This window comes from Hippocampus comes, unplaced genomic scaffold (genome assembly GCF_001891065.2).
Source record: "Hippocampus comes isolate QL1 unplaced genomic scaffold, H_comes_QL1_v1.1 scaffold245, whole genome shotgun sequence".
Classification (NCBI taxonomy): domain Eukaryota; kingdom Metazoa; phylum Chordata; class Actinopteri; order Syngnathiformes; family Syngnathidae; genus Hippocampus; species Hippocampus comes.
This window is the reverse complement of record NW_017805834.1, coordinates 12474-28047: the sequence shown is the minus strand read 5'-3', so window position 1 is coordinate 28047 and position 15574 is coordinate 12474. Positions and strand designations below refer to the sequence as shown.

The 15574-nt window shown below is 43.0% G+C and overlaps 1 protein-coding gene across 2 annotated transcripts in view; it reads left to right on the top strand.

Annotated features, from left to right (window-relative positions):
- The window catches only part of LOC109526459 (uncharacterized), a 31186-nt gene that overhangs the window by 3502 nt on the left and 12110 nt on the right, over positions 1 to 15574 (top strand). For both annotated transcript variants that reach the window (XM_019887744.1, XM_019887743.1), the window contains exons 2-4: positions 8229 to 8337; positions 13931 to 14058; positions 14141 to 14254. In XM_019887744.1, coding sequence (XP_019743303.1) covers positions 8304 to 8337; positions 13931 to 14058; positions 14141 to 14254 — 276 coding nt within the window. In that variant the 5' untranslated portion in view covers positions 8229 to 8303. The remainder of the gene's footprint in view (positions 1 to 8228; positions 8338 to 13930; positions 14059 to 14140; positions 14255 to 15574) is intronic.

The window sequence follows — 15574 nt, the reverse complement described above, 5'->3', positions numbered from 1 at the left end:
AAACGCTGCAAATTGTACTGCTGGGAATGCCTATTGCTTGCAACTGACCGATTTGGTGTTTGGAGCCACACTGGATTGTTTTACTAAGGCAGCAAGGAAACGGCTGGGCACTTACAAGCTACGGGGCGTTTAAAAACGTTTGGGGACACTCGCGTAGATGTGCACCTCAGTGAACAGGCACGACATCGGTGAGTAAATGCATTTTATTTTACATTTCTTCTTGTCATTTTATTTCGTTAGTATTAAATTCATGGTAACGAAATAAAATGACAAATATCCAAAAATGTATCAAATAAATCTGCTCACCTGCAATTTATAATGGCGCATTGTAGTCACCTTCGTGCACGAAAGTTCGTTCAATCTCAGCTGCTCAACATTTTCAGTTATTTGCTGTTGAATCGCCGATTTTCAAAATGCAAATGATCTGTTTATTTTCAAAGAATAGTTTGTTTTGTTATTGTTTGGTTGGTGTCTTATATGAAACTGCGACATTGCGCAATTTATTGGACAGACTTGTTTAAGATCACACAGCGTAATTTGGGTGGCATTTTATTTCGTATTTTTAAATCATCTTTTTATTTTTGACTATCTGTAAATTTAGTTTCCTGCTCTTAATTGTGAACGCATACTTGATGGTTTTAAATGCTTCTGAAATTAAGTGCTGCTTGACGAGCCTATACAGTATTGCGTTCATGTATGTGACGGCCCGCCACTGCTTAATATATTTAATAATAGGAAACTAGTTGCTGTATTGGAATACATTTTTAAAGCAACCCCCCAAAATCCTGTTCAAAACTTTTTTGCGACACAAAAAAATAAATCTTTGAAACCATCAAAATTGTTGGCGAACGTCTTGCCAATCTTTTGCAAACCTTCGCTGCTCAGTGAGAATTTGGCTTGAACTTTTTTTCAGGAAATCAGATGCCATTGATATTGCCACTATTAATTTTTATACACACTGTCTCATCAAACAAAGGACAATTGATCTTCATTGTTGCATTGCTTTAAATGTAGTTGAAAAGTTTGATTGGATTTTTTTTTACACATACAGCACATTTGACAATAAAGTTGTATCCAATCCAATCCAATCCAATTTATATGTTCAAGCTAGTTTTACTGCAGTCTGTAGACTGCAGATCATACTTTGGAAATGTAGCTTCTATTTTTCAAAGAAACAGTTCTAAGTAGTTACATCTACAACATTTTGAACTGAATTAATTCCCCCTACTTAAATGTGCTAAAACACGTGAAGAGCAACTCAACACAAAGAGCATACAACTGCATGCCAGAGTCGCCACTAAATTGTTCTTTTGTGACATCACAGCTCTGCAAATACCCGGAAATGAGAGGGGGCCGACATTCAAACCGCAGATGACAAATTCTGATTGAATTTTGCTCATACCTTTTAATGTAATTCATAGTGTTGAATGTGCAGGTTATACTAATCAATGTAGTTTATTTTTTGACATATGGTTGAAAGAGTTGAATATAGTTTTTACAGTCAAATGCAGTTCATATTTTTAATAGCGGTCAAGAACAACTGATTGTTCAAGTGGTAGTGAACGTGTGTTCTGGAAGATGTTGAAAAATGGAGACAGACGCTCGGTGCCTCAAGGTGGGAAGGTTATTGGCTCTCTACTTGGCGCGCAGAGCCAATCGCACACAAGGATCCATAGTTGGGATTTTTTACACTGTTGCCAGGCGAACAGCAGTAGCCTGACCTACATTCAAGCTGCACGCATATTATCTCACACCGGCACACACACACACACACACACACACACACGCACACACACACACACACACACACACACACATTCATAGGTAATTAATCTGTGTGTAAGCATGCGTGTCTGTGAGTGCACGTGCATACATTGTTAGCACAAAGGCACAGAGGCAGCAACTTCATGGCATAATCATTCATGCGTGTCTATGCGAGTGTCAAAGTGAGCACCAGAGGGAGTTGAAGGACACTTTCAAGGGTCGGCTCTCTCTCTCTCTCTCTCTCTCTCTCTCTCTCTCTCTCTCACACACACACACACACACACACACACACACACACACACACACACACACACACACACACACACACACACTCACTCACACACACACACACACACAAAATATCGGCTGATTTATTCCTTAAATTGCTCCATCTCCTGCTCCCCAACTAAAAACATGCGCATGTCAGAACATCGGTCGATCTTTGAATGGTAATACTATGTGTGTGTGTGTGTGTGTGTGTGTGTGTGTGTGTGTGTGCGTGCGTGCGTGCGTGCGTGTGTGTGAGAGCATACAAGCAAGTGTGAGAGAAAGACAAAAAGAGGGTTCTTTTCAAAGTAAAAGCATATCTGATTGTCAACTGAATTTTGATTGTTTACAAACTGAAGGCCTTGCTCATAATAATCAGGGGTGAGCACCAGGGGTAGATACTTGATCCACTTTTTTTGCTGACTCACTGACTTAACTCGATGTAAATTTAAAGGATGGGATCGCACGATTGCCGCAGTGTTCTTGGGCAACACACATTAATCTGGCACACTTTAATATTTTAAGTGCACTACTTATGTACGGAGGTTCACTGTAGGAGAGGAACCAAGTTTATATTCCGTCCCTGCCCCCCAAATAGTTTGACACCTGTGATCGAGACAGTCTTAAGAAAAAAGAAAAACAAATCAGCACAAGGGGCTAAAGTAGCTCATATCTAATTGATCTAGTCGATCTTATTAAGAAAAAAAAAGAAAAAAAAGGGGAAAAAATTGCACAAATTGTTTTAATCATTTTCGTTTTGGAGGATGAAGTGTTTTATGTATTGTGCTCGGGTGTTAATGTTGCTGAGCTGAATTTGAATTTATTATCGTTTATTGATTTATTGAATTTTAGTTTTCAGAATGTGCAATAGTTCAAATGGTGCAATAATTTGGTCAAAAATGTTTATACGAGGTTTAGACAATTATTTTTCATTTTTTTAGGTGAATTGATGCGTTCAGGATCGTTTCTGTTCCAGACTAAAAAACGATGTTAATATAGTTATTCTTTGCTGTAAGTTGAACTATATTTCTTTCTTTTGTTCTTTTCTTTAATGTTAATAAGGATATGATGTAATGCAGAAGTGTACTTTTAACAATTACTGTATATAGGCAAATGACAATTATCGTGGTGGCGGAAAGGTTTTTTTTTTTTTGTGTGTGGGAGCGTGGGCGAAACGGAAAATAATTGAGAAGCACAGCTTTAAGTGATGCTACAGGTGTTTGCGCATTGGTGTCATTACTTTTACCAATGACTATGTTTCTGTCCACAGCAGATGATATACAAGGGGCTGCGCTATTGTCGATGACGGAGAAAGGTCTTCTCCGATACTGACATGGCGCCTCCTGGAGGGTTTGAGATTGGAGTTCCTTGTGGCGTACCAGATGAATATAAGTTGGCGAACCAGGTGGCTGCAGGGTGGCAGCCACCTCTCTGATGGTGTTCCAGAACCGTATAGTGGTCGATGTGCTCTTGGCTGAGGCCAATGGAGCGTGTGCGATGTTCGGTGAGCAGTGTTGTTCCACCGCGCCTCACCGCGCCCTCACCAGGGCCACTGAAGGCCTCCGCATGCTGTACCGGATCATTCCGCCCTTGTGGTCAGAGTGGTGGGGGAAGGCTTTGACACCTGAAAACATTTGGTGTGTTATGTCTTAATCTCTCTTGCATTTATTTTTCAGCTATCTTGACATTGTGTGGATGTTGTTGCGTTCCTTGGATCAGCGCTCTGCTCATCCGATTTATCACGATGGCCATTGCGCCCACGACGTCCAAAGTGAATGGAATATATTCTCTGCTGTTACTATTGGATGGCAGTGATTCTGATGTGGACAACGGCTCAGTTTATGGAGACATGATTTCACTTCAATATCAGAATGTCAGATGATTTTTAACCATCTTTTCCTGGATTCTTTATTAGATTCATTTTTAATCTGGTGATAACCTCCTTCTTTCCAGCCCCTTAGTGTAACTATCTTTGCATATACAACATGACTCCACTGAATAAAGTCCGACAGGAAGGTTCTGTGTGACGATATGAGAACACTAGCAAAAGTAGGATAAACAGTGGGAAATGTTAAATTGATTATGTTTTTTTAGTTATCATACATTTCCATATTATTAATGATAAATTGATTATGCTTGCAATGAAGAACGCTGATGCTTTTAAACCCTCATGCCATGCAGGTACACATCATGTACACCTGACATGCGTTGTGTTGCAAAAAAAAAAATGCATGGGTTTTAACCCTCGTGGCATGCATTTGTTTTTGCAACACAACGCATGTCAGGTGTACATGATGTGTACCTGCATGGCGTGAGGGTTTTAATAAAGATATGCTCACATTTATAATAAAAAAATGCTTAGTGCACTGTGTGACCATTGAGGGACCCAACTGCTTTTCCGAGAAAGTGGTTGGGAAGAGATAAGGTAAAAAGACAAAACAAGAGCAAAGTCAGATGTAGATGGAACTGTCAACACCAGCCGCAGCTTACTTGGTGTTTTTTTAATTGCACACATGTACCGGTACATAATTATCACTTACATACACACACATAGTCAAACAAGTTCAGTGTGTGTCTTCAACAGCCCTCACCCTTTAGGTTGGACACACCCATGTATTAGATTCCCAATGAGAAATAAATGAGAGGGCGAGCAGGAAGATCCTTGGGTGACGTGCGGAGAAGTGAAACCTAACACTTCTCCTCGTTCCCCCTTGAGAGATTTGGTACCAGAATCCAGTGTGTCCTCTCCTCATTGGGTCATTATTTTGAATGTCTAATTGACAACTCTGACACAAACAAATAAATAGGAATGTCATGACAGTTCACTATTTTTGTCAGTCATTTTAGTATTTTTTTTCATGGCGGCACAGTGATCGACTGGTTAGCATGTCTGCCTCACAATGCAGAGGTGCAGGGTTTGATTCTGGCTCCGGCCTTCCTTTGTGGAGTTTGCATGTTGTTTCCGTGCCTGCGTAGGTTTTCTCCGAGTACTCTGGTTACCTCCCACATTCCAAAAACATGCATGTCAGGTTAATGAAACATTCTAAATTGTCCTTAGATGTGATTCTGAGCGTGAATGGTTGTTCGTCTATGTGTACCCTATGATTGGCTGGCAACCAGTTTAGGATGTACCCCACCTACTGCCCGCGACCCTTGTGAGGATAAACAGATTAGAAAATGGATGGATGGATTTCTTTTTTCATAAATTCATTGCACAGATTAAACTATTTCACGATTCTATTTCTTGTTGTTTACAATACAATACAATACATCCTGATTTATATAGCGCTTTCACAACAGCTGCAGCTATAACAAAGCGCTTTACAAAACAGTTAACATAAAGTAAGTAATAAACACAACACATAACATAAAAACACGGACAGTTATGCACTCTTTGCCACTTTATGCTCACAAGCATTGTTGTTTGAAGCAATTCTGGATCAAAGAGCTGAGAATCAAAGTGTCCTTTCAGCAGTGGATCAGAGACGTCATGCTGAAAATGTGCACGCGTCTGCTTCAAGCTAAGTTTCACAGTAAACAAGAAGCTGTCGCATCCATTGACGAAAAAAGAGATTGGTTCACTTCTCCTGTCCCACGTAAATCCGCTTCAATTCCAAGCGCCGACTCTCAGTTCCAAATACACATCTGCGCTCCGCGCTGATGCTCCTCTCTCCTCATCCTCGGCTCAACAAGCCATCCATCCAGCTGAATCAATGCAGACTGTCAAACAGCGCCGACATCGCCACTGAACAAAACGGGGCTGTGAAAAGTGCTGCCCATTACAGGCACAAAAAACACAAGCGCCCCGGTGCTGTCCAGCACCGACAGTCAAATGGTGCTGACATTTCTCCCAATCAAAATCAGTGCTGGTGTAGCGACGCCACTCGAGTGAAGCGCGACTCAGCAGTCGCTAGTCCGCTGCTCTGTGCTGTGCGTGCGTTAGCATGAACATGTACGCACGCGCACGTCTTTTGGCTTCAACCAATCCGTGCTGACGCAACGGACGTTACACATCAAAGAGCTTTGATCTACGACAACAGCTAAGCTAGCCTAGCCACGACAACAGCTAAGTTAGTTAGTTGAAATGACACGACGCTCGAGGTCGGACGGACACGCTATCTCCAGTGATCTGTATGTTTCTTTTCTTTTTCTGTAAAAATACATATATTTTTCTACTACAATAGTAGTCTCATCCACAGAGTCTTTTTTGTCCCACTGGGGTTTAGCCAGTGTGATTATAAAGAGACCAAAATCTCTTTACTGGTACACGCGTGCTGCCGAGAAGGCGCAACCACCAAGCACAGATTCTTCTCCTTTGACGAATGTCGTGGCCAAAAAACATTGAAAGCAATCCACATCAGGTCCACACGACGTAACACCAAACACCATGTGACAAAACAAAAGACAAAAAAAGCCAAAAGCAAAAGAAACAAAAAAACAACAAAAAAGAAAGGCTCTTGAAGAGCACTTGCTGACGGCTGCCTACTCGGGCGGCATCTTGGGGAAAACAAAAGGTTTAGATGTTTAGATAATTATGGCTTGGACAATGACTTAAAATTCACTTTTTCAGAGAATTATACTCCATAAGTCCAAAATTAAAAGGATGTTTTTAGCATAAATGTCAGGCTTCTGAAAGGTATGTGCATTTCAATGAACTCAATACTTGGTTGAGGCTCCTTAGCATGGAGGTTGTCAGTCTGTGGTACTGCGTAGGTTTAATGCAGTGATTCTCAAATAGTGGGGCGCGAGGCTCCGCCAAGGGGGGCGCGTTTGACCTCGGGGAACATGCTTTTTTATTTTTTTACTGTCCTAAAATAACGTGCAGTTGCACCTCCACTACGTTAGGGGGCAGTGGCGCTCTCATTGGCAGAGTTTTCGCAGGTTGCGCAGGGAGCATTCTCAGGGAGGAAATATGATGAGGCGTATGTAGCGCTTGGCTTCAATGTGACTGCGGTGGCTGACGAGGAAAGATCGATGTGCTTACAGTGTCTAAAAATTTTGGTAGAGGACAGCATGAAGCCAAATAAATTAAGGCGTCACTTAAAGACATTACACCGCAATCACGCTGAAAGCTGCTTGATTTATTTTCAGTGAAAAAGTCCCGAATATTGCCAACAATCATGCCACTTTGTGACTGCTACTTCAGTAAACTAAAATACAGGTCGCGGCTACACATTGAGCAGGAGCCGAGAGTTGCTGTGTCCTGCTTCAAACCTCGCTTCGAAAAGCTGTGCATTGCAAAACGTGCTCATTGTAGCCATTAATCCAGACATCATCTTTGATTAAAAAAAAAAAAAAAAAAAGAAAAAAGCACAAATTCTTTTATATATTTTTGTTTTGCTGGTTAAAGTTTGTTTTAATATTGTGCTCCTGACATAATGTTGGTGATTAGTTTAATGCGTTATTAGTTATTAATTATTTGTAATTTTATTTTTCAGTATCGTATGGTTTGACATGGTCAGTCAAAAAATATTTATTGTTAAATTAAGGATTTAATGTTATTTTTGAATTTCAGATGCACTTTAAATCTTTTCTGTTCCAGTTACTAAAGCTATTCTTTGTTGTAAGTTGGTCCATAAAGTTGGTCCATATTTCTTTCTTTTTTTATTCTCTTATACGTTAATAAGGATACAGTGTTATGCAAAGGTGTACTTATAACAATTTTATAGACAAATGATACTATTTATAGTCGTGCGGGGGGGCGCGAGATGTTTTCCTTTTCCTTGGGGGGGGCATGACAGAAAATAATTGAGAACCACTCGTTTAATGGAAGCCCAGGTTGCTTTGGTAGCAACCTTGAGGTCGATATCTGTCCAACATCTTCCTCTGACAACAGCCCATGAATTTTCGATGGAGTTCAGATCAGGGTCTTTTTTTTGTTTTGTTTTTGGTTATTGAACTTTTTACTTTTGGCAGTGTGGGAGATGTCCAGTCATGTTGGAAAATAAAACCAGTGTCTCTATACCTTTTTTTCTGTCACTGGAGTTGTTACTTTCTATTGCGTACGATAATGAGTGCACTTTTCCTGAAACCTAAACTGAAATCACAACATAAAAACAATGAGTGAATTGCATGAACTTAAATTTCTGCCAAACTGAACGTTCCTCTTGAATGGTGTGTGAGCTTGTCTGTGAGTTCATTCATGTGCGCCTTCTGTTTGACTCAGTGGGTGTTTTGCGGCTGTGTATGTGTTGCAGGTGAGAGCCGTGCTTGAGCTAAATGAGTCGGTCAGTCAGGAAGGAAGAGGAGAAGTCAAATGGGACACAAAAGCCATGGAGGTCAAAGGACAACTCATTTCAGCACCTGGTAGGAGACAACTTGCATGCTTGTTAATGTATTTGCGGTGTGTGTTACGAGCTATGTGTTATGTGTTATGAACTTTACCAACTCTAACCTCTCTGACAAAATTGGAATTAGTGTGGATACGTTGGACTCATACAACTCTTGAGTTTTTTTAGAATCCGACGTCCCCCACATTCTGATGTGGAGATGTTGGATTCGAACACCTTTACCTCTCGGACAATGTGCTGATTCGGGGTGAGATACATTAGATTTCAACACGTTTACTCCTCTGACATGCTGATGGGGTGTGGGTAGGTTGGATTCCTAAACCTTTACATCTTTAAAAATGCGGAAGGGTACGTTTCATGCAGACAACCTTATCTCTCTGACACTATCCTGATGAGGGAGTGGGATTGAGGTATGTTGGATTCAACAATCTTAGCTGTGTGACCTCATGCTGATGAAACTACACTGGACCCATTTTGTGTATTTTTCATCACTCTGACAACATGCAAATGGAGTATAAGTTGGGTTCCGTACTTCCTACACCCTCATGTCTTGAGGTGTAGGTAGGTTGAATTGACACACCCTTAAATCTCTGACATGCCAAAGGGAAACAGAGGATTGAGGCGCCTTTAGCACTCTGATAACATGCTGAAGGAATATGTCAGGTTCAAACACCCTTAACTCTCGGACAACATGCTGATAGAAGGACAGATTATGCTAGATTCACACATTTTGACGTCTCGGCAACATATTGGTGCGGGGTTGGGGGCATACATTCAGCATTATTCATTTGCTGTTTTGGGTTTTGCTGGCCAGTTGGCGTAAGTCGCTAATTGCAAATCGTAGTGTCTTTTTGCTGATTCCTTTAATTTTGTGCAATATGTGACCAGCCCGACACATCAACAAGGTCATATTTTAGACCTCGTCCTTGCTTATGGTCGACCGGTATCAAACCTGGAAGTCTTTGAAAATGGGATTTCTGATCACGTGGCAGTTTTATTTGACATAGCCTTATCGCGTGCTGCTGTAAAATCTACCGCTCCTGGTCGCAACCGCCGAATTTTTAAGCCTCCCACTGCAGGTCGGCTCTCTGATACCTTTAATAACCTTCGCGTACCCTCATCTAACACAGACGAACTCACCTCTTGGTTCAACTCATCATGCAATGCCATCCCGGATTTGGTGGCTCCTTCAAAAACTGTGCTCCCAAAACCTAAACCCGAGCCTTGGTTTAACGACAAAACTCGCGCGGCTAGGCATGGGTGTCGCAAAGCCGAACGCAAGTGGAAAAAAGACAAATCGCAGGTCTCTTATCAAATCTGGAAAGACTGCTGGCGTAATTACCAGATCACAGTTAAAGAGGCCAAAAGAGAATATCTGTCGGACCTTATTCAAGCGAACCATCACAACCCACGCGTACAATTTAAAACCATTGATTCTGTACTCAAACCCCCTCGGCCTACTTGCTCGGAATCTTCACCCGAAATGTGCAACAGAGTCCTTCGGTTTTTCATTGATAAGGTTTCTACAGCTAGGCCTCCTGTTTCAAATACCACATTTGACCCCTCTGTCCATCATCTGTGTTCAGCTGTGTTAAATTCTTTTGAAACTGTGTCCTTGACGCTTTTAGAGGATGTGGTTCGCCAGACTAAGCCATCTGGCTCCCCTGGCGACTCTCTTCCCCCGCATTTCTTAAAAGAGGTTCTCACGAATATTAGTACATTGGTCTTGGCCATTGTCAACAGCAGCCTCTCTTCTGGTATAGTTCCCCAACAGTTTAAACATGCTGTGGTCCAAGCTTCGATCAAGAAACCTGGTCTTGATCAAGATGTGCTGTCAAATTTTAGGCCCATTTCCAAACTGCCTTTCATTTCAAAAATCCTGGAAAAAGTGGTACACATGCAGTTGAAATCTTTCTTGGATGAACATAACATCTTGGAGGTCTTCCAGTCAGGTTTCAAGAAGATGCATAGCACAGAGTCAGCCCTGTTACGCATTTCTAATGACATCCTCCTGGCAAATGAGACTGGAGACTACGTGTGTCTGGTTTTATTGGATTCAACTGCAGCATTTGATACAGTGGATCACAGTATTCTGTTGACTAATTTGCAGCACTTGGTGGGCATTGGCGGTAGTGCTCTTGAGTGGTTTAGGTCCTATATAGCTGACAGAACCTTTTGTGTCAGCCTTGGCTGCTCTGAGTCACGTACTGCTCCACTGTCATGTGGTGTTCCGCAGGGCTCAATTCTGGGGCCTCTGCTGTTCTCACTGTACCTGCTCCCATTGGGTTCCATTTTAAGGAAATATGGTATTTCCTTCCACTGCTATGCAGATGACTGTCAGATCTATGTCCCAGTGAGCAAAAAAGACGCCTTCTCATAAAGGCCACTTTTATCCTGCCTGGAAGAAATCAAAACCTGGATGGCAAAATATTTCTTGAATTTCAATGAAAAGAAGACAGAGGTGATACTGTTTGGTCCCAGTGGCCCTTGTACATCACATCCTGTAGACTTCGACCACCTGTCTCCTTATCTTAAGTCAACAGTCTAAAACTTGGGTCTTAAACTGGACAATGATTTTAAACTTGACCGGCAAATTGGTGCTGTTGTTAAATCCAATTTCTTTCATCTCAGACAGCTGGCTAGAGTAAAACCTCTCCTTTCTCATGAGCACCTTGAGACAGTAATTCATGCCTTTGTCACACCCTGACTCGATTACTGCAATGCATTTTACTTTGGAGTCAGCCAATCCTCCATTAAGCGTCTCCAGCTGGTCCAGAATGCTGCTGCTCGCCTCTTGACTTGTAGTCGTAAGAGGGAGCACATAACTCCTACTCTGGCATCCCTTCACTGGCTCCCTATACATTTTGGAGTTCTTTTCAAGATCCTATTATTTGTTTTCAAATCTTTAAATGACCTCGCGCCACCTTACCTCTCTGAGCTCATCGCCCCTACACACCTGCCTCAGGTCCGCGGACCAGACATTATTAGAAGTACCAAGAGCTAAACAGAAGCTCAGAGGGGATCGAACCTTTTCCGTTGCTGGTCACTCTCTCTGGAATGACCTCCCACTGAGCATTCGGCAAGCCCCCTCGCTGCCCATCTTTAAAACCCGCTACAAAACTCACTTGTATTCTTTGGCATTTGACTCAGCATGACTCAGATCTGATCTTAGTTTTACTGTTTGGTGCCTTCTACCATCTTTGTTACTGATTTGTGGCTTTATTGTTGTGTGTATGTTAGTTGCTCCATGTACAGCACTTTGTATGCAGCGATGGCTGTTTGAAAGTGCTCTATAAATACAGTTGAGTTTATGAGTTCCTTTTTGCTGGTGGACTCTTTTGGATACTTTTATATCTGTGGGGCTGTACTATTTTTTTTTTTAAATAGATACAGTGTTGCATCTCTGCTTTTTGCAGATGATGTGGTTCTGTTGGCTTCTTCAAGCAGCGCTCTCCAACTCTCACTAGAGCATTTCACAACCGAGTGTGAAGCGGTTGGGATGAAAATCAGCACCTCCAAATCTGAAACAATTGTCCTCGGTCGAAAAAGGGTTGAGTGCCCTCTCTGGGCCGGGGAGGAGATCTTGCCCGAAGTGGAGGAGTTTGTCTTGGGGTCTTGTTCACGAGTGAGGGCAGGAAGGAGTGGGAGATTGACAGGCGGATCAGTGCAGCGTCTGCTGTGATGAGGACTTTGTATCGGTCTGTCGTGGTAAAGATGGAGCTGAGCCAAAAGTGAAGCGCTCAATTTGCCAGTCGATCTACGTTGCAACCCTCACCTATGGTCACGAGCTATGGGTCATGACCGAAAGAACGGGATCCCAGATACAAGCCGCCGAAATGGGTTTTCTCCGCAGGGATGTCCTGGCTCTCCCTTAGAGATAAGGTGAGAAGCTCCGTGTCAGAGATGCTCACTCAGACAGTTGAACACAGACTCGACTTGGGAAGAGATTGTCTTTTACTGCTCAGCAGGGGCCATTGTTCTTTGAAGCAACACAACTGTGTTTGCCTCTCAGATCGAACCCAACCTACCGCAGCCCCTGAACACGTTTATTCACAGTTTATGCAAATTACAAGTAACATAGCAGAAAAACCCCCCCCCCCCCCATTTACATGCCGCGCCCCTCGACCCGGCCCTCTGATACGCCCCTCAGTGGACACCTGGAGGCCAAGACACTTCCCGGTACAAGCACCGACATCCGTCATCAACAGATACTTCATTGTCCTTTGTGGGTACCCATTGTGGACTGTTTTCAGCGTTTTGGCCACGCCATTCGTTGAAGGAGAAGAATCAGTGCTTGATGGTTGCGCCTCCATTGCAGCATGTGTGTTCCAGCATTAATTTAGATTGGGGGGGGGGGGATGTCGGCGCTATTTGACTTTCGCTGCTTGACAGCATGGGGCTGTTGCTGTTGGACAGTCTGCATTGGTGCAGCTGGATAGATGGCTGGTGGCTGCGGACTTGTTTAAAACAGCCTGCATCAAGCCGTCCTCCGTATCACATGACGAGCTTCGCGCAGAGGACGGGGGAGACCGGCCTCAAAATGGCAGAGGCCAACTCAACCCCCAACCCCTAAAAACTCCACGTAATACACCTGATATCTACACTATATTCATATTTATTTCACTTCTTGATCAAGCAACGAAGAGGTTGCATATAAAGCAGGGGTGCCCAACCTCTTTTGACTGGTACACACGCATACACATACACACTAGCACGCGCACACACATGCTATGATAAGCAATAGCAATAATGGACCCTAACAGGGACGAAACAGAAAAATAAAATAGATTCAAGATTTTGTGAGTTTGTGAAAAATAAAACACTGCCTACCTTTGTAATACATGGAGCCAGAGGCACACTTTAGTAGGGTGTTAAGAATCACAGCTTCAGTGTACTTTTTTTTAAAAATGCTTCTCATGGCGCTCAAGATTCCCATTCTTTGACAATGCCGTTGGTGAATTACAAATCAAACAAACTTTAAATGAGAATAAAGAAAAAAAATAGATACAGCTCAACAGCTCTGATTGCTCGCTGCAATTTGACTGCTAACAACTTCCTGTGCCACTGTAGGTTAAGTCCTTTTATGTGAAAGTGAAACTGATAGGATGCTTAGGGTGCAGTGTACACTTCTTCTTCTCCTTTCGGCACGTCCCTATTCAGGGGTCGCCACAGCGAGTCAGTAATTTCCATCCGCCCCTGTAAACCGTCCTACCAACTCGCATGGTCGTCTTGGCAAAAGTTTTTACGCCGGATGCCATTCCTGACGCAACCCTCCCCATTTCTCCGGGCTTGGGACCGGCACTGGGGAACAGTGCACCCCCAGGAGAGGGCACTGCCCCCCAGCGGCTGGGTTAGGGTGCAGTGTACACTAACACAAAAATATATAATAACACACACACACACACACACACACACACACACACACACACACACACAGATATATATCTTTTTGGGTTTTACCCCATTTCCCTCGACACACCGCGCGGTTAACTTGGATCCTGTCTGCGGACTACCGGTCGACCGCAATCAACTGGTTGGGTAACCCTGAAATAAAGAAATGATATTTGGCCCATATGAATTATTTACTTTTTGTTTCTATGTGTATGTAGCCCCTCTCACATTTTGGGACAGGAAGCAGAAGGAACACATGTTGGCTCTACAAGAGAAGAGTCGGAGCCTGCAGGCGCTGCTCACCGTCCGATTGGCTGAGCTGAGGCATGTGTGTCTGCAGGAGGCGGTGAGTGGCATCACGTGAACTCGCTCATGTCACCGTACACCTGTTACCATGGTGTTAGTGAACTATCAATCTCATGGGCCAGGAGCTGACTGGTACGCTGCCCAGTGACTTCCCCTTGGCAACGGGGGAGAAACTCCCCTGTGTGAGGCACAGAGGAGGGACGTCCCGTCAAGTCGACAGGAAGTACAGAGCAAAGGTGATGATTCTTTATCTATAATTTGACACTACCCACACGCACCAATATAATATGCAGTATGTATTATGTGACCATGCCCACACACGTTAAATGCACTTTTGCTATTGTACTATGCAAACACATACCAATATATGTATTATGTGATCTTGTCCACAAACACTATATTGATGCCATCAGGCCGAAACCACCTATGGTGCAAATTGGCAACGTTCAAATTTTTTTCCCAAATCTATGCTTTTGGTCAGTTCACATGTGGGTGTTGTGTCCAGTTTTTGACCAATCTAAAACGTTGAAATTAGCTTGCTGTCTTTGATAATGCAATATGAATAAACAAAGCGTTTTGGGCATTTCCTGAAGAGCGATGATTTTGGAGGTACTCAGATTCCACCGGATGCCAGTGATATGGAGCTTATGATTTGACTGGACCACTACATTAATTTTGCAATCAGGCCCAAACGAAAAATATGTATTATTCAGAGATGAAAGTCCTCCGGATTTTCCCGGAATTCCGGGTTTTTCAAATTTTTATGAAAATCTCTCCGGAGAATTGAGGAAAAATTGCCTCAAATTAATCCGGATATTAGTTGACAACATTGAACGAAGACGCGTTTGAGTTCGTTGTTTTGCTTTCACGAGCGTAGCCATGTTGAGACACTAACACTAGTAACAGTAAAGAGATTTTCGTCTCTTTATAAACACACTTGTTAAACCCTAGTGGAACGAATAAAAGACACCGTGGACAAGACAGTTGTCATAAAAAATATATTTGGACAAAAAGGGAAACACAGATTGGCAGAAAAACGTGTCCGTCCGACTTCGAATGTCGTCTCGGCTAGCTTAGCTTAGCTGTTGTTGTGTGTGACGTCGGGTGTGTGACGTCGTTGCGTCGGCGCTTATTGGTTGAAATCAAAAGACGCGCTTGCGTACATGTTCGCGCTGAAGCACGCACAGTAGGGAGCAGCGGCCTATCTACTGCTGAGGCTCGCTGAGCTTGAGTGGCGTCGCCACAACAGTAATACCCTCGCCTTGTATTCTCATGGCCTCGCCATTTCTCTGAGATTTTGAAATTTCGTCGAGAACGGAAGCCACAAAGGGTGCATGAGCCCGATCACTTAACTTGATTTGCAGGCCCGAGCCCGGAGCAAACCCGAGATTTCATCTTTTATTTGTGAGGACTCGGGAGGAGGAGGGGTGATTTCTGATAACAAAGCCTGTCTTTTGGAACGAAATCTAAGTTAAACAAGACTGGATAAACATTTACATATTTTATATTTCTGTTCCTGAAGAGGTTACATTAGCGGACAATTTTCCATCATTGAC